The 24,840-nt window shown below is 48.9% G+C and overlaps 4 protein-coding genes across 8 annotated transcripts in view; 1 reads left to right on the forward strand and 3 right to left on the reverse strand.

The window, feature by feature from the left end:
* CAMKK2 (calcium/calmodulin dependent protein kinase kinase 2) overlaps positions 1–4,365 on the reverse strand; it is a 52,579-nt gene extending 48,214 nt beyond the window's left edge. For 2 of the 5 annotated variants that reach the window (XM_043901898.1, XM_043901897.1), the window contains exon 1: positions 2,779–3,304. The gene's annotated coding sequence lies outside the window, so the exon portion shown is untranslated. Of the gene's footprint in view, positions 1–2,778 lie in introns of all 5 variants that reach the window. The other 3 variants (XM_043901894.1, XM_043901895.1, XM_043901893.1) reach the window with 2 other exon arrangements.
* A 5,433-nt stretch (positions 4,366–9,798) lies between these two features.
* On the reverse strand, positions 9,799–12,702 carry LOC122693918 (phosphatidate phosphatase LPIN2-like). The gene is given in 4 exon segments (XM_043901891.1): positions 9,799–10,002; positions 10,005–11,270; positions 11,273–11,534; positions 11,536–12,702. Coding segments are annotated over 4 exon segments (2,664 nt in total). The 5' UTR covers positions 12,604–12,702; the 3' UTR covers positions 9,799–9,934.
* A 235-nt stretch (positions 12,703–12,937) lies between these two features.
* Positions 12,938–14,733, forward strand: LOC122693922 (centrosomal protein 43-like). The gene has a single exon (XM_043901899.1). It carries the CDS (start codon positions 12,996–12,998, stop codon positions 14,130–14,132), a length of 1,137 nt encoding a protein of 378 aa, XP_043757834.1. The 5' UTR covers positions 12,938–12,995; the 3' UTR covers positions 14,133–14,733.
* Positions 14,734–18,708: 3,975 nt separating this feature from the next.
* Positions 18,709–24,840, reverse strand: part of ANAPC5 (anaphase promoting complex subunit 5) — a 34,335-nt gene continuing 28,203 nt past the window's right edge. Inside the window, exons 12-17 of the mRNA XM_043901892.1 lie at positions 23,616–23,690; positions 21,712–21,833; positions 21,146–21,253; positions 20,916–21,063; positions 19,444–19,606; positions 18,709–19,090 (exon numbers count right to left, since the gene is read on the reverse strand). Coding sequence (XP_043757827.1) covers positions 18,879–19,090; positions 19,444–19,606; positions 20,916–21,063; positions 21,146–21,253; positions 21,712–21,833; positions 23,616–23,690 — 828 coding nt within the window. The 3' untranslated portion in view covers positions 18,709–18,878. The remainder of the gene's footprint in view (positions 19,091–19,443; positions 19,607–20,915; positions 21,064–21,145; positions 21,254–21,711; positions 21,834–23,615; positions 23,691–24,840) is intronic.

A 24,840-nucleotide genomic window follows, 5' to 3' on the forward strand; every position in this document is an offset into this window, starting at 1 on the left:
AAATAGCATTTGCCCGAAATCCCCGGCATCAGGAAATGAGAACCATATGCTTCCCACAACCACCATGATCCTGAACGAGCTACTCAGCCTCTCCAAGCCCATCCATGAAATGGGTTCATGATGCGGTCAGGGCGATTCTGTGGCCCACGTTAAAATCTCAGCCGAAAAGCCTTGAAAACAGGCTTGGCCTGCCCCACCCGCCCATCCCTTCCTCCTGAGAGAGGCGCTTCCCCACCAACCAGCCCATCTGGGATGCAGTTCTCAAGAAGGGGATTCCAGGTTACTCCAGAAAGTTTCCTCTGCTAGGTCATCCCATCCTACTCCCCTCCCCTCCTCCTAGCCAATCTCCACTTTTCAGCCCATCCTTCAAAGTTCAGCACAAATGACACCTCCTTCAGGAAGCCTCCAGTATTCACACCAGTCAGAAGGGATTTCTCCAGAACCCCCACTGCCCTCTGTTTCCTCATTCCCACAGCACTTATTCCTCCTGGTATTTCTCAGCAGGAGCACTCTTAGCCATTTAGGGCAGGGCAATTCTTCACGCCTGCTGTGAATCTGGCCTGCCTGCAGGATATTTGGCACCCCCAGCTTCTGCCTACCAGAAGTCAGAAGTGCTCAGCTTCATTTTGACAACCAAAAGTCACCCCCACACTTCTCCAAATGCTCACCAGGAAGGTGGAAACAGCCCTAATGAGAACTACTGCATAGTTATTAGTGAATATACTTGTCTACCAGCCCACTAACAACTTGAAAACAAACACAAGCCCAAGTCAATCAGCATCACTACCGTGGCACCTCAGGCTGTTTTAGCAAACATTTCTGGGCTCCTCAAGAAGCCTAGGGCAGCCTTGCAAAGGCCTCTGTTCTAGAACAGGTGGTCAAGAGTTGGCTGTGTGACCCTGGGCAAGTTACTTAGCCTCCCTGAGCCCTTCTATAAAATGGGCTAACTCCTAGCAAAGTGCAGGATTGTTTTTAGCCTCAGTTTCCTCATCTCTACTACAATGGAGATAAAAATCCCCACCTTACAAGATTTGGGTAGGCAACAAATGGGATAATGCCTGCAACACACAGTATAGTATTTAACACACGCTCTCAGTCAGTCAGTCATGTCTGTCTCTTTGTGACCCCATGGACTGTAGCCCATGGAATTTTCCAGGCAAGAATACTGGAGCGGGTTGCCATTTCCTCCTCCAGGGGATCCTCCCAACTCAGGGATCAAACCTGCTTTGGCAGGCAGATTATTTACTACTGAGCCATCTGCGGAGCCCATCTAACACATAGTAAGAACTCCATAAATGCTGGTTATGAACATTATTATTATTATCCAAGTTAGGGGCCCATCAAATGATGGGCATTACTTTTTATCACAAAAATAGTCTGTGCGCTCTCCCTACAAAAGGCTGTTCTCTATAGATGAAGGGTTTAGGACCCGCGGTCCGGAAAGGAGTTCTAGGACCCACCACGAAGCTGCACTTTGCATAGCATGCACAGTTTGTTCTTAAGCTGAATGTTTTTGTGAGGCACTTTGGGGTTGGAGGGGGGTGCGGGGGGCGGGTGTAACTCCCGCAAAGCCCTCCCAGTGTTGCTGCCCCGGCCTCTCCCTAGGAACAAGGGGGTCTATGGGGCCGCAGCTATCTACTTCTCTCTCCCTTGGGGGAGAGCCACAGGAGGGGGGTGGCAAATGACAGCAAAGCTCTAACGCACAGAAGTTTCTATCTCTAGGACTGTGGGAACTTCCTGACTGAGGAAGGTAAAAGTTGCCCCTAAGGAGGAGGGCACTGCATGACCCACCCCGGGCCAGCGTGCCCCTCTTACTGCGGGCACCGAGATCCCCGGCCCTGCAAGCAGCATCCCTCTGCCCCAACCTTAGCAAGGAGATAGGAGGGGCTTCGGCGCCACCTCTTCAGCGCCAAGTGAGAGCAGCAGGGCCGCTGGCAGAGCTGTGAAAACACCCCGCTTCCCAAACTGGGCAGTGCAGGGGGTGGGGAAGCCAGGAAAAGCGCAAGGCTGGAACCGGGGGCGGGCGGGGGAGCGGGCAGCCCAGGCACCGAGGCCAAAGCTGAGCGGGGACCGGACCCAACATCCCCGCGTCCGCAAGAGTCAGGTGGAGGGTACCGGCGAAGGCACCTCCCCTTGTTCACAGTATGCAGCGGCCCCGAGGTGAATTTAGGTCAAAAAAGACCAAGCCTGTGAGGTTCCGGCTGAGAGAAGGGGGCGGGGGCAGAGAGGACCGACAGAGGAGAGGCTGAGGGGCCCCCGGTCCCACAACAGCCGGTCCAGGGTCCTGCCGCCAGGTGTCCAACCCACCACGGCGCCGGTGTGCACCCCCCCGAGACAAGAGGGGAGCGGGGATGGGCCGCTCAAAGTCTGTCAGCCCTCAGCTCGCCTGCGCGCCCCGGCTTTCGCCACCTGTCAAACGCGAGGGGGTGGGCCTAGGCCGCCTCCGAGATCCCGAACTGCCCCGACCGCCGGTGACAACGGTTCCAAACTCCGGGACCGCCCCTGCCACCCCGGGCCGGGCGCGGCCCAGCCGAGGCGGCCACCTCCAGGCCCCCTGCACCCCGAAGACGCGGGGGAAGGGGCGCCGGGGGCCGCGTCCCCACGTGGCGGGGCGTGGGGCGGCGCACGTGGGGTCCCCTCGGCGTCGGGAACCCGGGGTCGGCCTCAGGGCTTTGTCTGCAATCCCGGCCGTGGTCCCGCACCCTGAGGGGGCGAGGGCGCCCGCCGGGGCTGCGGCGGCCGCGTCCCCCGCCAGCGGCCCAGCTCCCGCCAGCTCACCTGGGCTCCACGCCGCCGCCGCCGCCTCCTCCCGCGCTCTGCGTCCCCCGCTCGGCTCCGCTCGGCTCGGCGCGGCCGCGCGCTCCTCTCCGCGGCCCCGACGGGCGCGCGGGGGGCGGGAAGGGAGGAGCCGGCGGGTCCCGGCTCGGGCGCGACGCGGCCGCGGGCTGCGCGGAGATTGGCTGCGGCCTCTGGAAACCCCGGCTCGGAGCCACCCGCGCCCGCCGCGCGCCCCCGAGGGCTCGGCCGCGCGCCGAGGAGAGGAGGGAGGCGGGAGCCTGAGGAGACGAAAGTAGCGGCGAGGCTGAGGGCAGGGAGAAGATAGGGGAGGAGGCGGAGGAGAGGGAGGTGAGGCAGGGCCTGGAGCGGGGTCGGGAGAGGTTGCGGACCCGCGAGGAGGGAAGAGACCTGCCGGGGAGCGGGAGCGCGGGAGGCGGCGCTGCAACTTTGCCTCCGCCCGCGGCGTCACCTGCCAGGCTTCTCCCCGCCGCTGCCGCGGCACTTCGCGCAGGCCGGACGTGCCGGCTGCGCTCGCTTCATTTAGTCAAACGCGGGGACTGCGGGGCGGTGGCTGAGCCTCGGAAACTTCCCCAAGCCTGCGAGTCACCCGCGGCCCCGCCTCGAGGCTCCGCTCACGTGCCCGGCTGCTACCCCTGCCCCAGGCGCCCGGCGGTGGATGCGGCCTGGATTTCGGGTCACCACTCGTTCGGGGGACCCCCCTTCCGCCCCCGCCTCCCCAGAGACCGCTGCTCGGGGCCCGCCCTAAAGACTGGGGACTGTGTTCCTTTCCCACCGCCACTCCACCTGGATGTACCGAACTACAGGAAAACCAATGAAGTTCTGGCTTTCCCAAAGACTACTTGAGATGCTTTTTGTGACATACATCATATTCTTCCCAAACATTTTACCCCTTTGGCGCCTGACTTCGCTGGAACCCTTGGAGAGTGTTTAGTCTCCCAGCTGGGTGACAGCGCTCCGGGGAGGGGCTTAAGACCTCACAAGGGCTGCCTGACGCCGCCTGTCCTTGGATGGTTGCAAAACTCAGTCCTGACTCAAGGTCCAAATTAAAGGTTCGATGTCCCTTTCAATTTAGTTCCTCTGGCATTTTCACGCAGCAGAAGCGCTCACAAGCAATTCAGAGCGTTCCACTAAAATGACCGCCCGTTCTGGTGTTATTCAACATGCCAGCGTTCGTTGGTAAGAATAAAAACCTGGGAACAACTGTCCTAAATGTTTATCGGGAGAATGGATCAATGAAACGTGTTATAGCCACTTGATGGGATATGATGCAATAGTTCAACTGAATGCCTCATATCTATTTGTACAGACAGGGGGAGAGCTCAGAACAAAATGCTGAGTAAAAGAGCAGGTTGCAGGACAGAGTCTTTGTTGTTCACAGACACATTCCCTACATACAAGTGGTTTTTTCTTTGTTTTATTTTTTCATACAAGTGTTTTAAAAGGCAAAGAGGAGGGGACATATGTATACCCGTGGCCGATTCATGTTGATATATGGCAAAAACCCTCACAATTTTCTAAAGTAATTATCCTCCAATTAAATTAATGAATAAAAGCAAAAAAAAAAAAAAAAGGCAAAGGGGATGCTTGCAAATGAGTTTGCCACTAAGATAAGGAGGCAAGGATAGAAAATAGACATGGAAAGCATAAAGAATGTTGTAAAGTGTCATGTGAAAGTGAAAGTCACTCAGTCCTGTCTGACTTTGCCACCCAGGCCAGAATACTGGAGTGGGTGGCTATTCCCTTCTCCAGGGGATCTTTCCAACCCAGGGTTCCAACCCAGGTCTTCCGCATTGCAGGCCGATTCTTTACCAGCTGAGTCACCAGAGAAGCCCAAGAATACTGGAGTGGGTAGCCTATCATTTCTCCAGGGGATCTTCCCAACCCAGGGATCAAACCCAGGTCTCCTGCATTGCAGGCGGATTCTTTACCAGTTGAGCTACCAGGGAAGCCCTTGTAAGATGTCATGCCTTTTACTTACAAATGAATTTGAAGCATATGGCAAAATTAATTAACAGTCAATTCTGAATGGCAGATGCATGGTTCTATATTTTTCTATTGTCTCAAAAAAATATATTTCTTGGGGTTTATGGGGAGCATTCTGAACATGTCTGACTCTATGGCAGGGGTCAGCAAACTTTTTCTGTAAAGGACCATGTAATAAATATTTTAGGCTTTGCAGGCTCTATGGTCTCTCTTGTAACTATTCAACTCTAACATTCTGGCTGCCATAGACAAAAATAAGTGAATGGGCATGGCTGTGTTTGAATAAAACTTTATTTATGAACACTGAAAGTTGAATTTCATTTAATTCTCAATGTCACAAAATATTATTGTTTTGATTTTTCTTCAACTATTTAAAAATGTATAAACCATTGTTAGCTAGAGGGGCATATAAAAATAGGTGGCATGGCAGATTCAGCCCCTGGGCAATAGTCTAGCAACTCCTGCTTTGAAGAAACCAAAATAAATATTGATCTTTCCCTGTTGCTTGTTAAAATATGCAATTCTGTGTTTACATTGTGTTACTCAAGTGTCTGTATTTTAGTAAAACACTTGAGCTAATACAGGCAAACACAGATATATCTGTGTGCATGGTAGTCGCTCAGTCGTGTCTGACTCTTTGCAACCCCATGGTTGCAACTCAACTCAATGCAACCCCATGGACTGTAGCCCACCAGGCTCCTTGGTCCATGGAAATTCTCCAGGCAAGAATGCTGGAGTGGGTTGCCATGCCCTCCTCCAGGGAATCTTCCCAACCCAGGCATCGAACCCAGTTCTCCCACATTGCAGGCGGATTCTTTACTGTTGAGCCACCAGGGACAGCTATGTAAAGTAAGAAGCTAGTTATGTGAGAAACATGTCCATTCAAATCTAAATTCAAACCAAAGACCCACTTCTGTCTGGAAGAATTTCCTGAAATACTATGACCCACACCCTCCTTGACTTCTCCCCTTTCTTAGCTCCTACAGCAAGGACTGGCCCACTTACTTGCTGCTCAGCAACTGTGTCTTCTTTTTCTTTTATATGTTTATTTAGTTATTTGGCTGCACCAGGTCTGATTTGCGGCACTTGGCATCTTTAGTTGTGGCATGTGAGATCTAGTTCCCTGACCAGGCATTGAACTCAGGCCCCCTGCATTAGGAACACAGAGTCTTAGCCACTGAACCACCAGGGAAGTTCCCACTGTGTCTTCTTTAGTCTTTACTTTTCACTTCTGCCTTCTGACTTGCCAATAGAGCGATACATTCCTGGAGTACAGGTAGATACCACAATGAAACATTTGCTTACTGTGAACATTGTGGTTGAAAGCAATGACTTTGGAGTCAGTCAGACCTAGCTGAAATCAAAGCTTCGCTAGTTACCAGCTCTCTGATGCAAAGAACTGACTCATTTGAAAAGACCCTGATGCTGGGAAAAATTGAAGGCCGGAGGAGAAGGGGACAACAGAGGATGAGATGGTTGGATGGCATCACCGACTCAATGGACATGAGTTTGAGTAAACTCCGGGATTTGGTGATGGACAGGGAGGCCTGGCGTGCTGCAGTCCATGGGGTCACAAAGAGTCAGACATGACTGAGTGACTGAACTGAACTGAGCCTTGGATGAGTGACCTTGGGTTCATCAGCTGTCAAATGGGGATAATAAACCTAACTCAGAGGCTTGGCTTGAGGTTTAGATACAATATTGTGTGTAGGGTCCATTGATAGATAAATGGATAAAGATGTATAATATTTAAACACAACAGAATATTACTTAACCATAAAATGAATGAAATCTTGCCATTTGCAACAATGTAGCTGGAAGATACGAGGAGGGTGTTATGTTAAGCGAAATAAATCAGAAGGTGAAAGACACTATATGATTTCACTCATATACGAAATCTAAAAAACAGGAAAACAAATAAAACAAAGCGAAACTCATAGACACAGAGAACACATTGGTGGTTACCCAAGGGGAAGAGGGTTGGGGATGGGCGAAATGAGTAAAAGGAATCACATGTAAGCTGATGGCTAGACTTTTGGTGATTATTACTGTGGAATGCACACAGACGTCACATCATAATGTTGTACACCTGAAACATAATGTTACATAACTATTTTACCTCAGAAATAAAAGATAATAACTCAGTGCCTGGCACTAAAGTGCTCAAAGGTACTATTAGTATACTTAGCACAGAGCTAAAAACCCCATCAGTTAGGTACAATGCTTATTAAAGTGAATTAGAACAGAGCTGAGCAAACACAATTGCCTTTCACTAACATTCAGCCGCTCTTTTTTTTTTTTTTTTTGAGTTCACGTTTGTTTATTGTTGTAACATTTTGTTTTGAACATCAAACACTGCACCAAAATATGAGCCATTTATCTTCAGACAGTTATCTTTGCCATAAAGTAATGATGTTGACAATTTCTGACAACTCAAGAAACATATTAGTGGCACTGCTGTGTCTAATAATCAAATGTCATCATAGACCGAATGTAATGATTAAAATAAAAGAGCAACATTTCCCCTTCCTCTTCCTTTTCTTACCTTTAAAACAAACCCAAAAAAGTAGTTTTCACCTGGAAAGAGCACTTACTTTAAACCAAAACTCAATTTTTCACCTGTTTCATTATACCCAGCATTCTCTAAAGCGGGAAAACAAGGCTTCCCAGAGTTAACTATTGACGATACTTGAAAAGATGACAAAATCCCCTGGGAGAGTCTGTTTTCACCAACCTGCAAACAACTCAAGTCTGCTCTTGGCCTGTTCCTTTGGGTCTGGCCGGCACCTCTGAGGACACACTCCATCTGCAGGGCCATGTGCAGTCGGGGGTACGAACACTTCTGGCTCCGGTGGGTGGCTATCACTCCTGGATTGTCAGCAGCTTTTATCTCACATCATGCTAGGAAGTTTTTTCCTTTTTCCAGCTGAAAACTAGGTGATGTCTTACAGCACAGCAGATGTGGTCCTCACATGCAGGGCGGAGCCTGCCTGCTCTGGGCCCTTGAGCATGCTTCCTGAGCCCCGCAGAGACACAGATGTGGACACCACAGCCGCATGAGCTTCTGCGCAGACACCAAGGCAGGTGTACAGTTGGATGGATACAGTCGGGAGGGACGGAAAGAGGGAAGGGGCCACGGCCATTCCACTGGCGGAGAGAGTGACCCAGAGGCGGCTCCTTGAGATGTCGCCCGCCCCCGAGGGCAGCGAGCGGCCACTGCTCCTCCTCAGCTCTCCTCCTGAGGTCTGTGTACAAACACACTGAGGGCATCTCTCTTTCACAGAAAGAACAAATGTCATTTGTACCAAATGGCAATGGATTTTCATCACAAACAATACTTTTGTGACACTCAAGCGATCGTCGTCATCTACGTTCAGCAAGAGGGGCTCCTTTAAATGAGGAGGAACACTCAGTTTGATCAGCTTGTGTACCCAGCGGACCGGTGACACCCGCCGATCAATGTGCAGGGACAGGATGACATACTCTAGCACTGAAGGACACTGGGCGGAGGGGTCGGCCGCCCCAGTGCAGGTTCCCAGTCGTGACCCTCTAAGATGCCCCCATCCCGAGAGGAGAGCTCATCAAGGAGAAGCTGTCTCATGAGAGACTCTTTAAAGGACAACCAATGAAGGACGACAGGAAGGTATGTGTCAAGCTTTTCCGTACCACACACAAGCCTATGCGGCTCCAGGGAAGGGCCTGCACCCAGCACAAGGCCAGGCCGTCCCCAGCAGCCATGAGATGAAGGAATCACGGGCGACTAGGATGTCACTAACGGGGCAGAACCTCACACAATGAACACAACCCAGCTTCCTGACCTGCTGTCCGTGAATAGGTCTTTAAATGATGCATCCTTGAACCGTTTGCGGTGGGAAGGTTTGCCCTGGGGGAAGCATGTCTGGTTTCTCTGGGAACACGGCTTCCGGGCTCTGCCTCCAACATGGCTCAATGGAGTCCGGGACCTTCAACCCTCCACTCTGGAGAGCAGCCACCCCCACTTCTCCAGCTCGACATGAACAGTACCTTGGTGGAGCAAACTGAAAAGAGGAGTGCCCCCAAAACTAGCAGGGAAAGCAAGAGGCGGACCCGAAACCACGGTGGGGGTAGGGGTGAGCACCGCTCTGCAGTATTTCACTATCACCCCCCTCTCCCCCGACTCTGGAACCTGCTCACTGCTTTCTCACCCAACACGGGGCTGCATGAGGTCACCACTGGTCCCGAGGGCCTCCTCTCTAACAGTTCTCTTGATTTTAAGCCCGAGGGGGCTGTCCGCACCAGCTCATCTCTGCAGGCTCGTGCTCACAGCCCCGGAGGGGCGTGTGGATGGGACCCTTCCTGAGTGGCTTGCTCAATTGCAGGCAGGGGGAGGGGCAACAGACCCCTTCCCGGGGCCTGGCACAAGCACACGTCTGCATCTCTAGGCCTCCCTGAGAACTGAGCTTCCCTGCTGGCTAACCGACTCCTGCTGCCAGGACCACTCTCACGACATCACACATCCTGCTAGACCCGTGCCTTCCGGTGGGTCCAAGACACAACAGTTCAAGTCCCTGCCAAGGAACGGTCAGGGTGAGGAGGCGATGGTCCTTCCTTCCCCTGAAGCCCCAGGCGCCAGAGCCAGCATCCTTCTTCCGTGGAGTAGGAGATGGAGGGAGGAGCCCGTGGGAGAAGTGAGCAGGCGGTTCAGACATCATCAATAACTGGACCCTGATTCCCTACAAGCAAGCCCTCCTCTCAGAGAGAGAAACACTCTCAACTGCCCAGTGGAAATTAGAACACTTTACTTTGTGCAACGTTTGGTCCACTCTTAGCTTCTCTTTTCTTCTTCTTAAATTATGCAATTAAAGGAGCACCCTGCACGCAACTCGACACAGAGCATGTGGGAGGCCAGGCTGGTGACTAGAGCCCGGGCCTCGGGCCTGAGCCCCTCGCTGTGCCAGCTGTCGGCACCACACGGCAGCCCTGGGTCCGGGAGGGCACAGCGGGGCGTGTCTGGCCCCGGCAGCTCCCCAGCCCATTCCTGCCGGCGCCCGGCGGGCAGCGCGCCGTCCCACACCTGTGGCCGGGAGGGTCCCCGCATCCTCTGTCCAGCAGAAGGCCGGTCGCCTCCCCTGCTGTGGGGGCCGCGATCCAGCCCCCCGCCAGGGGTGCCGCCTCAGACGAGGTCCTCCAGGTCCACCTCAGGGATCGGCTCTCGCCAGTAGCAGAAGGAGCTGAACTCCGGCATGGGAAGGCGGAATTCTGTTCCTTGTTGAGAAGCGGGAACACGTGTTCCACTAGCTCGCTCAGCCTGTGGTAGGAGGACTTGTTTCCTTTGGTCCTTTCTTGTATCAGCTTGCCCTTGGGGTTCATGGTGAAGATCCTGCAGTCTGGGACACCCACTTGTCCGTAAGCATAGACGTCATTTGGGTGGTTCCCAAAGGCAGCGGAGAAGGGCTGCTGAGCTGGGGCAAAGAGATTCTTGATGTCAGTCAGACACTCAATCTTGAACTTCTCCGGCTTCTTTTCTATTACTTCCCTGTGGAAGGCAGAAAACAGGCTGCTGGGCGACAGCATGAGGGGGCCGCGGGGCAGGATGGTGCCCTTGTCGTTGACCCAGTGCAGGTAGCCGCGGGTCATGTTGGCCATGCCGATGGCACGGGCCGAGCAGTACAGGAACTTGTAGCCATTCTCGTTGATGGAATGGTAGAGCTTCGCGATACCCTGGTGCGTCCAGTCTTTGCCCAGCTGCGGAAGAATCTGTCCCAGAGCGTCAGCCTTGGTTATCGTCCCGTCAATGTCGGAAATGATGACCTTGTCGTTCCAGTTCCACAGGTAAATGGTCCCGGCACAGCAGCAGGTGCCCTGATACTGGGTTGTGATACTAAACACGACATCATTTGGGCCATCTTGGAGGTTCAGTTTCGCGATCTGGTCTGAGGACAGACGAAGAGACTTCTTATAAGAGGTTGTGCCACTATGGCTTGGGGGTTCTGTGGGGGCGGAGTCCACCTTGATGGACTCTCCCAGTTCCTGGGACCCTTCCTCACTCGATGAGTCGTCCTCGGCCGACCTGCCGCTGGCTAGCTTTTTCGCGCTTGATGGCCGGTCACTGGGCGGTGGGACCTCCACTTTCCCTTCCTTGGCCTCTGGCAGCTGCTTGGTTATGCTCTCCCTCTTACGCCAGAACCACCAGCGGCCAGATTTCTTTGGCATCTTATCTTTGACCCAGGACTCGACTGTGGCCTTGGGCAGGCTCTTCTGGAAGACCTGAAGGCTGAGGACCATGGGGGCCGCCAACACCCAGCTGTAGTAACGGTTATATATCCGTATCACAAGGTTGGGATTGTCTATGAGTCCAGGGTTTTCTGTGAATTCATGGTACGTAATGATGTGCTCCATAAATTTCTCTTTGGAGATCTCTCCGTTCTCGCTGAGGCCGCCGCAGAGCGACAGGGTGACGTCGGGCAGGTCCATGGCGGAGTCCGAGAGGCACTCGGTGCCGCTGTCGCCGCCGCGCTGCCCACCGACTGGGGGGACTGGGAGCCGGACAGCGTGTCGGACTCGGGCCACTGCCGGGAGCCAGGCTCCGACTCGCTTTTGGGGAAATAGAGAGCTGCAACCTCAGGTTCCAGCGCCTTCAGGTCGTCCAGGTAAATATCATCAGGCCCCTGGTGTTGGCTTCTCTTGTGGACACCTCTCTTCTTGGAGGGTGAGTCGATCTTAGCAGCTGGTCGAGCTTCCGAGGGCGCCTCCTCGAAGGGGGGTGAGGGAGGCAGGCGGGGGGGCATCCAACCCCGCGGGGGGCTCCCGAGGGCTGGCTGCCGAGGCTACCCCGCCATGCTGCTTCCCTGGGGCTCGCGGCTTGGGCTTCACGATGGTGCAGACCGTCTCCCCCATGGAAGCATCCTTCTCGACCTCACTCAGGAGGCTGTCCTCGCTGGGGATCACCCGGAAGTGGGTGTTTTCTGACGGCGTGATCATCGCTGTCCTGGGGTGATACTCAGACCGCTCCCATTTGCTGACCTTGGTGGACTCCGGGAACCCGCCCCAGGTCCACTCCATGTGGGTCTCGGATCTGAGCAGGCTCCCGGCGGGCTTCACTTCCAGCTCTGAGTCACTCTTAGGACAGGCCACTGGGGGGTACGGGTTGTCTAAAGGGGACCAGTCTCCATCAGACAAGGGGTAGTGGTCTCCGAAATGGAAGAGCAGGGGCTCTTTATGTTCTTCTTCCTTTAAGGAAGCATTTGAAGATCTTGCCGACTGGGCCCCCTTGTCATCGTCGGAGCTCAGGTCCACACCCATGGTGTCCTCGGCAGGGGGCGACACGGCCTGCTCCTCCTTCTTAATGTCCTGTTTGCATTTCTTCCTTCTTCGTTTTTTCTTTTTCACAGAACTGGGGGTGAAGACTGTCTCTGCTTCCAGGATGTGGGCAACATGCGAACTCTGAGGAGGTCTTTCATTTCCACCTGGTTTCACCAAATGGCTGTCAATGTCTGTAAAGAACTGATCTTCAGTAGGGATTGGTGAGGTGGCCAGGTAAGCAGGGAGCTTCTTATACTCCTCTTCTGTTTCCTCGACAAAGAAAGCTTCCCCGTTGTCGCCCAACTTCATGTGGAGATCCACAGCGTCGCCATTGATCTCTATGTCAATCACCTTCTCCTTGGACCTCAGGACACCCAGCTTCCCGAAGCGCACGTGGAAGGGTGAGCACTGGTAGGAGCCATCCTGCTGTCGCACAACCACCACGTCTGTGCAACCGGACAGCGTGGCCTGGTTGATGCCCTTGTAGAGCTCCTTCACTGTGACGATCACCTGTCCCGCCAGCTGCCCCACATAATTCATGGTTTGAGACTGCGGGGACTCCGCTCCCGGCCCGCGCCGGCGCCCGGAGGGCAGGCGGCGGCCGGACGGCTTCGGCGAGGACCCGCCGGGCTGGGCGCGCTCGCGGGCGGCCGAGGGGGCGGGGCCGGCCAGGGGCGCGCGCGGGGCCCGGGAGCCCGCCGCCGCCGCCGCCGCTGCCTGGGGAGCCGCCTGGGCAGCAGCCGAGCCGGGCGGCCCTCATGAATGGGACGCGGCGGCGGGGCGGCCTTAGCCGCTCTTATGATAGGAGTCATCCCACTCAAGGGAACTGTTTTCTTCTTAAAAGATATGAAGTGGTCTCGGCCTCTCGCCCTGCGGGCTGAGGCGACCGGCGGCCGCTGGCGCGGCTTGGGGGGTTGTCTTGGAGAAGCAAGATGGCGGCGACGGCTGCCGCGGTGGTGGCGGAGGAGGACACGGAGCTGAGGGACCTGCTGGTGCAGACGCTGGAGAACAGCGGGGTCCTGAACCGCATCAAGGCTGAACTCCGGGCAGCGGTGTTTTTAGCATTAGAGGAGCAAGAAAAAGTAGAGAACAAAACTCCTTTAGTTAATGAGAGCCTGAAAAAGTTTTTAAATACAAAAGATGGCCGGCTGGTGGCCAGTCTCGTTGCCGAATTTCTTCAGTTTTTTAATCTTGACTTTACCTTGGCAGTTTTTCAGCCTGAAACTAGCACATTTCAAGGTCTTGAAGGTCGAGAGAATTTAGCCCGAGATTTAGGAATTATTGAAGCCGAAGGTACTGTGGGTGGACCCTTATTATTAGAAGTGATCAGACGCTGTCAACAGAAAGAAAAAGGGTCAACCAGTGGGGAAGGTGCACTGGACCTGTCTGATATACATTCTCCATCAAAGTCACCAGAAGGAAAAACAGGTGCACACACTCCTCCCAGTAAGAAGGCCAGCAATGATGCCAGTCACAGCGATACCAGTATCTCATCATCAGAGCCAAAGAGCAGAAGTAGTCTTCACTTACTGGCCCACGAAGCTAAAATCGGGTCCTTGTTAGGCAACAACAGTCTCGATGTCAATGCCAAAGCGCGTCCCGGTCCAGATCAAGATGACCTGGAAGGGGAGTCTTTCTTTGATGACCCCGTTCCTAAACCAGAAGCAGCGTACCGTTGGAGAAGTGAACCCAGTAAGCAAGCAGGAAGCCTTGCATCGCTCTCTGATGCGCCCCCCCTAAAAAGTGGACTCAGCTCCCTTGCTGGAGCCCCTTCATTGAAAGAGTCTGAAAGTAAAAGGGGAAACCCAATTCTAAAAGATGTTAAATTGGTCAACGATAAAATTGGATCACTTGGATTAGGGACTGGAGAAGATGACTATGTTGATGATTTTAATAGCACCAGCCATCGCTCAGAGAAGAGTGAGCTGAGTATTGGGGAAGAGATTGAGGAGGACTTCTCTGTGGAAATGGATGACGCCCACACCAGTGATAAACTGGAGGATCTGACACGGGACCTGACGGTGTCGCAGCTCAGTGACGTCGCCGATTACCTGGAAGACGAGGCCTAGGCCCGCGCGGCAGGGCGCTGTCGGCAGAGGACGGGACTCGGATCAGTTCCCTCCAGACAATCACTCTTTGCTGGAATGTCTGCTCCCTGTTGGTGCCTTGTGTTTCAAAGGATTACAGATATTTTAAAAAAGTAACTTTTCATTATACTAAACAAAATAATTCCTATTTGAGCCCATGTGTGGAAGATTTAATATTCCTAATTTGGTCTAGGTACATGCTTCTCTATGAAAGTTGATTAGGCTCAAATTTATCACAAGGAGGGAGCCGGTACAGTGCTGGTATTAAGCGCATCGCGAAGGCGGCAGTAGAGCTGTAGGTTCACGGCTCCACGTGCCTGCCTGCCTGCCTGCCTGCGGGCCGGCACCAGGGCTCAGGCGTTCGGCAGCAGGAGGGGCATCTGCAGTCGGAGGGGGCGGTGGTGGGTGGTTCTACAGGGAGCTGGCCCGTGGCCTGGAAGATCTGCAGTCTGGAGCCTGTCACTGTAAGTTGATAGGTTGACTTGGCTTTGCATTTCCTTCCGTTTGGGAGGTTTGTTAGACCATTAAGGTTATATTAAAATCCTCGTGTGTGTCCTTCTTAGTTTTGCTCGTTTTAAAGATTTAAAATCTGGAGGTGCTTGTGATTTTTTATTTGTGGAATTGTCCCTAATGCATTTGAGGTCACCATCCTGGGTCTGTGTAAGCAGTTTTATTCACAGGTTCTCCTCATTGCAGTTATTATTTGTAAAGATGCTTTGAAATATTATTAAATACCAAAATGCATCTGAAAAAAAAAAGATATGAAATTAAGAATTGGCTTTGCTTTTTGAGTTTTCTTCTCTAAGAACACCAGAGAAACCTATTCCAGGCAAACAGCTCTTGTTGTCTTGACAACACAGATTGCCAAGAAAATAAGTAAACAAAGCATCTGAATCTTATTTTTAAGAAAACTTGGACAGTACAGGGAGGGGATGAAAAGCAAGACTTTAAAATTATCTCGCCCACTAGGAAGGCGTCAAACTCCTGCCAAGACTTTGTCTTTTCCTTTCTAAACTGTTCTGTGTTCTACTCACGCTGTCCACTGGAATGTTCCACCTCCCAAACCTTGAACATCCAGATAGAGACAGCAGAATTAATCGCACCAATGTACCTTATTTGTTGAATTCTCTCCCATTCAATAAGACCGTAGGAAAATGCTGGGATTAAAAAAAAAAAAGACACTGGCAGGGGGTGGCGGGGGGGGGGGGGGGGGGGGCTTCCCTTGTGGTCCAGTGGTTAAAATGCCAAGCTTCCAATGCAGAAAGTGTAGGTTCCATCCCTGGTGGGGGAATTAAGATCCCACATCCCACATGCATGACAGAAAAAGAGAGAGAAAGGAAGGAAAGAAGGAAGAGGACCCTGAGAAGTTTCTTGGTTTTCTTCAACAGGCAGTGAGATTAATATGTGTGTTAGTCCCAAACATAAACAACAGTATAAAAGGGAAAGTCATCAGCAGGAGCACAGATGAAGTTCATTTGCCTTCTATGTATTTTGAGAAAGAAGATAATTAATTAGCCTGACCATCCAAAAATGACAAAACATAAAACACTCTGAACAAGTAGTATTATTCAAGGTACCCAGATGAGCACAGGGCCCCCCAGGTGGCGCTGGTGATAAAAAACCTAACTGCCAATGCAGGAGACTTAAGAGATGCAGGTTTGATCCCGGGATTGGGAAGATCCCCTGGAGAAGGGCGTGGCAACTCACTCCAGTATTCTGCCTGGAAAATCCCATGGACAAAGGAGCCTGGCCAGCTGCAGTCGAGTGGGTCGCAGAGTCGGACACAACTGAGGCATGCACACACACAGATGAGCACAAAGGCAGCCTGATGAGAAGGAATGAGAACCTTATCACACCTGCACTGAACTCTGACTGGCCTTCCCTAGGGGGCTGAGTCAGGTCAAGTCTCTGGGCCTCAGTTTCCTCACCTGTAAAATGGTATTTGGCTCACAGGCATTAGAAACGGTATGTGTGAAAGTACTTAGCTCAGCATCTGGCCTATACTGGGTACTAGATAAATGACAACTGATTTGATCAATTATGTATTCAACAGACAGAATGTTCTCCCAAACAGTAAAGTATTTTTCAAAAGTCTGGGGCAGACAGCTGTAGGGTAACACAACAGCAAGGTTCCCAGCGCTGCAACTTACTGGCTGTTATCGGTTTGGGTAGTGAGTGACTTAACCTCTTCATGCCTCAGTTTCTACATCTATTAAATGAGATTATTATTATTGCCTACCTCTTAGGACAGTTGTGAAGATTGTGTTCATAGTCAATGAAAATAACAACACTCTGTTAGTGTCAGACTATTTGTTCTCACCTGCCCCAGGACTGAAAACACAATACCATACCTGCTGGGGAGAGTTCCCACCGTTCCAAGCTCCTGGCATGGGTCATGAGCCCACTCCTCTCTTTCCCTTTGAGGATCTATCCTCAGGTCTCTGGTAGAGACCCAAATGCCCATTGGCTATTTACTTTTAGTTTTCTCCTCCTCAAATGTCTTCTTCCTTTAACCAAACCATTAATTCTTTTTTTCTTTTATATTGAACTATAGCTGATTAACATTGTGATAGTTTCAGGTGGGCAGCCCAGGGACTCAGTCATACATATACATGTATCCATTTTCCCCCAAACTCCCCTCCCATCCAGGCTCCCACATAACATTAAGCAGGGTTCTCTGCACTATACAGTAGGTCCTTGTTTGTTATCCATTTAAAAAATAGCAGTGTGTACATATCAATTCCACACTCACTATCCCTTTTCCCCATTCTTCCCCTGAGCAACCAGAAGTTCATTCTCTAAGACTGTGAGTCTGTTTCTGTTTTGTAAATAAGTTCATTTGCATCGTTTCTTTTTAGATCTGCATATAAGGGATGTCATACAATATTTCTTCTCTGATTTACTTCACTCAGCATGACAATCTCCAGGTCCATCCATGCAAATCATTGAGTCTTATACCTCTACATTAAACCTCCTGGAATTTTACTGTTCTGATTCTTCATTCCCAAATGCTTCACCAGGAAAAAAAAAAAAAAAACTAATTAGCTGTAACCCAGACAGTTACGAGTTTGGGGGTCACTCGGATGTTTCCAAATTTCCATTTAACCTACTATTCCTTCCTGAAGAAGCCAGGCTCCAGTCAGCCAATCTCAGTCACAGACGGCCGGGAGCCGCAGACTCTTTTTATTAGCTTTGGATGCAGGCCTGGCAGGGTGAACGTGCAGCAAGCTGAGAACAGGGTCAGGCAGGAGACTTCACAGGGGTGCCAACTGTGCAGTCAAACAGGGCTCTGTGTTTAGACGGGCCTGTACCTGGTTTAACACTCTGCTTAAAATATAAGCCTGATATTTTTATTTTATTCTGGGCCTCACAGTTTATGTAGCTGGTCCTGGTCAGGTGTAATGATGTCTGGTTTTTATCACCCTACCTCTTAGAGACTTTTGTACACTAAGGGCAGAAAGATCCCTTCTTAGATTGGAAGGAGCTTAAGTACAATGACCAAAAATGACATTGGATGAGAGAATACATGGGAAGAATAGAAACTGATAATAGTGGTTACTTCCTGGGAGGAAGAATTACATTTTACTACACAGTCTCTAACAATATTTTACTGTCTACATATATAACCTTTCAAATAATTTTAAGATCTTTAAACATCAACATACCAATTAGTGTCTCTATCCACACTGAGTCTTTTATTTTCACAGCAGCTGTCTTTGGCCAGTGAACAATCGCACCCTCATGAGTGGGAGTTGTTTTACAGTTTCAAAGAGCTCTGGGGGTAAATTGTTTCCCATCGGAAGGTTTAAATTTAACAGAGAAAGAGCCAATGATAGAAGTGGCAGGATTTGGTTGGTTCCTTGTTGCTGTTTTGGATTTGAAACACAGGGATTTTTCTGTGAATTGCTGAAGACAAATTCACAAATTCACAAATTGCTGAAGAACAACAACCGGCTTCTGCTTAATTGCAGGGTTGATATATGTAAATAAGATACAGTGCATATTTGAGTGATAGCATCCACGCACCTCTGAGCTTCAGACCCTTTCTCAACTTATAATCACCTTATTCATGAGGAATTTCTTCTCTCACCCCTCATTTACTAAGTAAAGAAAAAACATACTCATGCAGAAGAGATGAGAAAGTCAACACCCAGAAAGTGACTGAAATATGCTTCTTGTCATGGGTCCAAAAACCCATAAAAGGACCTCTTCCATCTTAATCTCCAGTCAGGGATTGACATGTGCTAGCAGGCACACGCAGGCCCACCACGAGCACATGTCCAGCAGAACAAAGCAGGGCAGCCTCGAAGGAAAACTCAAGCCTCTGAAAAACCGGCCTCAAGCCCCTTGAGAGGTCTACCAATAACCACAAGAGCTCTTGTCTGAGCACAGATGCAAGATGAATTTTACACAGTGGTGGAGAGTGTGCACAATTTCTAATAAGATATTGGCAGTTTTGCCCAGAGAGAATATAATCTTTAACATTTGCACTAATTTAGCAATAAACCAGGCATTTATCAAGAAAAAGTCAGTATCCTTTCTATCTTTTCAAAAGAAAGAAAAGGGAAAATAAATGTGTTTATTTTAGCAACAAAATAAGACAAGACTAACCAGAATGCAGTTTACTGGTAAGACAGACCATCGAATACATCATTTATGTGGAGGGAGGGAGCATGAACGAGTCCAAAATCTTGTACCCTACACAGGCATCCAGCGGGGGTGTTCTCACTAGAGAAGATTTATCAAGGGCACCCCGTGAAAGGGCAGGTCCTGATGCAGCTGCCGGAAGAGCATCGCACACCGGTTCCTCTCCTGAGTCTTCCCCAGGGTGTGGTAGAGTCTGGCCTGGAAGTAAACGACGTCTCTGATTTGCTCTTTGCAGTCGACCTTTGCAAAATAGTTCTTGGCTTCGTTGAGGTTCTCAATGGCGGCCTCCAGAGCTGTTGGAAAGTGGGGGAAATACCACACATCTTTAACTCAATGCTTCACATGTAGGTTTCAGAACTTCATATCTATTTTTATTGATTTAGCATGTACCAGAAACTTTTACATTCTACTCTTTGAGAAAGGAAAAAAAAAAACAACCTAGGTCTTTAGTCCTGCTTTCCAGCCTGGCACCTAGTTCTGCAGGGTTAAAATAACAATTCACTTGCCTTCAACCTTCATGCAAGCACTCAAGGGAAAGGACTTTAAATGCTGCATGAAATTTTCACATGGATTTGTGAACACTCAAACTTTTACCAGTCTTCTGTAACAGAATTTATTGCCTAAAGATCTTTGTATGGTTTCCTACCTTCTGCTTTCTTCAGTGGCTCACAGGAAGCTGCTGAAGCCACCTGGCACTTGGCCACCAAGAACATGGCCCGGCCTTTGTCCAGGACAGCCCCGTCAGCCAAGATGGGCTCGATGGCCATATGGAGAAGACTTAAGGCCTGTTCTGGGATTCCAAGGATGAGCTGAAAAAGAAACATCATGGTGCTACACACACCCACACCCACTGCCCACTGCAGGAAGGGCTTCTTTTCTGGCTCTTCTCTCCTGAATTGCAACGTCTGGCTTACTTTCTCTCTAACATGTGCTATCTTTAATGTGTACCACACTCTTAGAGAACAGAATGCGTGACCATCTGATTTCAGACTACAATAGATAAAGGCGGGAGTAGTTATTTATACCATAGAAAGGTTTCTGTCTCTACAAAAATCTTTTACATCGATGATCCAAAAAGGCTGAAGTAGCTGTATAAGGGAGGACTTCCCCAGGGGCCGGGGTTCCCTCATAGCTCAGTTGGTAAAGAATCCGCCTGCAATGCAGGAGACCTGGTTCAATTCCTGGGTCAGGAAGATCCTCTGGAGAAGGGATAGGCTACCCACTCCAGTATTCTTGGGCTTCCCTTGTGGCTCAGCTGGTAAAGAATCTACCTGCAATGTGGGAGACCTGGGTTTGATCCCTGGGCTGGGAAGATTTCCCTGGAGAAGGGAAAGGCTACCCATTCCAGTATTCTGGCCTGGAGAATTCCATGGACTATATACTCCATGGGGTTGCAAAGAGTTGGACACGATTGAGCAGCTTTCACTTTCACTTTCCCTGGTGGCAGAGTGGGTAAGAATCCACTTGCCAATGCAGGAGACGCAGAAGATGCAGGTTTAATCCCTGGGTCGGGAAGATCCCCTGGAGAAGGAAATGGTAACCTACTCTAATATTCTTGCCTGGGAAATTCTATGGACAGAGGAGCCTGGTGGGTATAGTCCATGGGGTCGCAAAACAGTCTGACATGACTTAGCGACTAAGCAACAACAATATGTGGATCATACCAGGTTGATATACCAGGGAAGAAACAGTCCCTTCTCTCACGGTCTTTACATTCTACAGGGGGAGATGGAAAACAAACGCAAAATGCAATTTAATTTCCAAAACATTTCACTGAACACATGACTTCCTTATTTCCTTATCTGTTCTCTTCTTAAATCGAGCACAGCTCTGGGCCGGCTAAGTCATTAATGCCATGCAATATCCTCAGTGAAGAGGCGCATCCTCCTTTGTAAACACACAGCTCTGTAAAGCCAGTGCCACTGGGAGGCATCAGCTTGTCACCAGGTTCACAACTCCAGACTTCCATGGAAGGCTTGCACAGTGAGACTCCATACCCAGATTTCAATATTGAGAAGCAAAAAAGCTCACTAGGATCCTTTTCAAAACCAAAGAGTAGTAAAAGATTCACTAGTTCTCGAATACTAACATGTGCTATACAAACAGCAATCAGTTTACCTGGGCAAAAGCCAAGTTCAGCACCGTTTCAGAGGCCAAATGCTGCAACCGGTACTCCTTGGAGAGAGCCAGGGCCTGCAGGAGCACGGGCAGTGCGATGGTCGGGGAGGAAGATCGCCAGTACAGCTCCGCCACAGACAGCAGGACACTGCCCGCAAAGAGGAAGGCACGTGTGAGGATAACCAGCACAAAGCACCTCCCAGGGGAGACGCACAAAAGCCCTCCCTTACCTGATCACCATTTCCGTATTCCTGGTTCTCTGACAATGAATCAACAATTTCTGTAGAAGCTTGTGTGCCTCTGACATTTGGTTCTGAGCCTGTAGGACAATTGCTTTTCTGACACAGAAAGAAAATAGATGTGAATGGTTATGTCACTGTTTTGCGAGGGTTGTAAGTAGAGTCAGCTTCAGGGTTAGAATTGCTGCTTCCTCAATTAGAATGTAAACCTCCCAAGGGGAATAAATGCATCTGATATAGTTTGTGTTAAAAGAGAAAAAAAAAGTGTATGTGTGTCTCTGTGAGCACATATGTGAACACACACACACACATATACATGCACACAAGAAAAAAATCTGGAATGAGATAGCATGTTAGTGATTATCTCTGAATAACTTAACTTTCTCCATTTTGCTTATTTGGATTTTCTAACGGCCTGTAATAAACAGGTAATAAACAGAAAAAAAAAATTTTTTTCCTAGGCCAAAGTTAATAAATTAATTCACAGACAAAACAAATAAGAATAAAGCCATTTGAGAATTATTTCATTTTGGGGTTGAGTTTTCAAATTTTCTTACCTATATACACCCTCTATGCTATTAAGAGCTGTGATTCCTGTAACAAGTGAATCAGCTAAATGATATTTGCCATCATTCATTGCTCTGTCAAACTGTATTTTTTGATCACACAGCATCCATAACTAATGAGAAAAAAAAAAAACAAAAACAGAATGACAGATGTTCACCTCATTATTCAATAGAAACAAAAGTATTTTGGCTCACTTAGCAAATATCCTTGCAATTCACACACATTTTTTTTTTAGACTTAAAAAAATTTTTTTTAATATTTCAAGTATTTAAAGAAAAAGCACTATATAAAATAAACACATGTGTGGCAACCATCAATTTGTCAAATCACAACATTCTGCTTTATTTGCTTTAGATACTGTTACACGTTGAGGTCCTTTGAAAATTCCATTCTCCTCTCTGTTTTCAAAGGAAACATTTGATTTGTTATCATTCCCATTCATGTTTTTATACTTTTACAAAATAACTACTCATCCTGAAACAATACATAGTATGACCTTACATTTTTTTAAACTTTGTATAAATAAACAGAATCATACTGTATGCATTCTTTGACAACTTGCTTTTGAGCTCAACATTATTCAGGGGGTGCTTATGCATGTTAATACAAGTAGTTCTAATTAATTTCTTTTCACTGGTGAACAGTTTTCAGTTGTATGAAAACATGGCAACTTATCTATTCTCGTGTTGATGGTAGTTCCAATTTCTCACTTTTCTGAACAGTGCTGCAGCAGACACTCTCCTACATCACCTGGGTGCAATACTTACCCTGGGTACAAGCAAGCAGCAGAAAGGCTGGGCTGTAGGATATATGCACCTTCTCCTTAACACAGCGCCCGTTTGTTCTTTAAATGGGTCATGGCCGTTTACACTCCCCATTGGCAGTGTATGATATCTTATTGCTTCACACACTCACCAACAATCAGTGGTGTCAGATATTTTACTTCTGGCCAATCTGATGGGTATGAAATATCTCACTGTTTTTTCATTTGTATTTCCCTTGATCAATAGCCAGGTTGAGTACCTTTCCATCTATTTATCAGCCCTATATAGATGTATTTTGTAGAATGTGAGTTAAATTGTCTTTTTCTTTACTGTGCACCTTCTTTAAAAGTGGCTAGAATGGTAACCATGAGCACTACCACAGAACCACGCTTAATTCTTTATTCCCCACAGCATCCTTGGGTGCTAAGCTTCTATTTAGTTTGCTCACCGCCTTTCTGTCTGGGTACTTTGAATTTAGCTCACAGTCTGCTGAAAGCAGCAATGAGATCCCAGCACAGCGTATAAGCAGATGGGCATCCACACCATATCTACTGAGGTGGGGCCAACAACCCACATGACTGGGAGCCTTCCTCTAGGGACCAACGGTAGGAGATCCTCGGGCCATGGCCTCTTATGATTTCAAATTCCCTTATCACCTGAAGGCTAAACTGGATAAGGGGAGGAAGAGAAAGAGGACCCTCGTAATAGATTTTCTTGGCCCCATCAGAGATGGAAATCGGTGCAACAAGGAACAGAGAGCCTAGGACTGCTTTATAAAGCTCCTTCCCTCTGGATACAACATCTGCCAAAAAGGTTGGCAGCTGGAGCTGCCAAGGAGAAGACAGAGTAACAAAATGGAGACCTAGTTCTCGATCTATCAAAGGACAATCAATTAGAGATATAAGGAATATTCATTTAAAATCATGAAGACAGGAATGAAAAAATATCCTACTATAGTCTCTTTTCAGAGTTAATTTCTCAACCTTGAACACATCTTACAGAGTCTCCTAGGCTGACCAGACGTCACAGAAAGGAAGGGAGGGGAGATGCTACAGTATTCCATTTTGATAATAATGCAGTACAAATGGTCTTTTCAAAAATAAATTGATGACACACAAAAAGCAGGTTACCTGGGCATGCTGACTATTAGGTGGGAATCTCTCCTTCAAGTGCTTTAACACTTCTGAAGCGGCGGCGAAACAGCCCTGAAAGAGAAAGCCATGGTTTGCTTAGCACACCTGTGCTGATGCCCGACCTGCTGCCCCACTCACAGGATGTTGCTCTGACTCACCTGTTCTTGGTGCAGCAACCTGGATGCCCCTAGGTGGAGACTGGCAAATATCAAAGGGTCTTTTTTTTTAGGCTCTAACGTACTTCACATATACTTAAAATAATTTTTTTTTAATTACATGTGTCACCCATGTTCACTCTAGGAAAAAAACTTACAAAATACATGTGAACAATGAGAAAAACACAAATTACTTTTAATCTCACAGAAGATAATCATAGTAATTTCTTGGCACATACCCTTCTGAACTTCTCATATGCACATGAATATAAAACATGTAAGTATTCCAAAAATAGGTTTATTCACCATTTTTAAACATTGCCTATAGAACTCTTTACCACACAGTAGGCACTCAATAAATATTTTTTGAATGAATGACTCTTTCCAGTGTCAACAAGCTCAAATCTATACACCATAGTATTTTATTAGGTGAATAAATTATAGTCCACCAAAATCATCTCCTTGCTTGGAATATTTTGATTGCTTCCAATTTCTTCCATTTTAAAAATGCTAGAATGATTATCTTACTGCATATATCTTTTCATACTTGCCCAATTATTTCCTTAGGATAATACCTTAGAAGTAGAATTGCTAGGCTAAGTGGTAGGCACGTTTACGCTTTTTGACACATGTATTACTAAACTGGGCTTCCCTGGTGGCTCAGACGTTAAAGAATCTGTCTGCAATGCAGGAGACCTGGGTTCAATCCCTTGGTCAGGAAGATTCCCTGGAGATGAGAATGGCAACCCATTCTAGTACCCTTGCCTACAAAATTTCATGGTCAGAGAAGCCTGGTGGGCTACAGTCCATGGGGTCACAAAGGAGTCGGACACGACGAGCAACTAACACACACACACATTACTAAATTACCATATAGAAATGTACCAAATACTTTTCTTTTGTTTTTATTTGTCTTACATTTTGGCTGCGTGGCATGTGGGATCCCAGTTCCCTAAATAGGGGTCAGACTCATGCCCCCTGCAGTAGAAGCACAGAGTTCTAACCACTGGACCGCCAGGGAAGTTCCCTCAGAAATATACCAAGTACTTTTACACCGGCATCCTACA

Source organism: Cervus elaphus, chromosome 5 (assembly GCF_910594005.1).
Source record: "Cervus elaphus chromosome 5, mCerEla1.1, whole genome shotgun sequence".
Lineage (NCBI taxonomy): Eukaryota > Metazoa > Chordata > Mammalia > Artiodactyla > Cervidae > Cervus > Cervus elaphus.

Coding starts and splice junctions, on each gene's coding strand:
- LOC122693922 (XM_043901899.1), top strand. CDS start 12,996: ATGGCGGCGACGGCTGCCGCGGTGGTGGCGGAGGAGGACACGGAGCTG.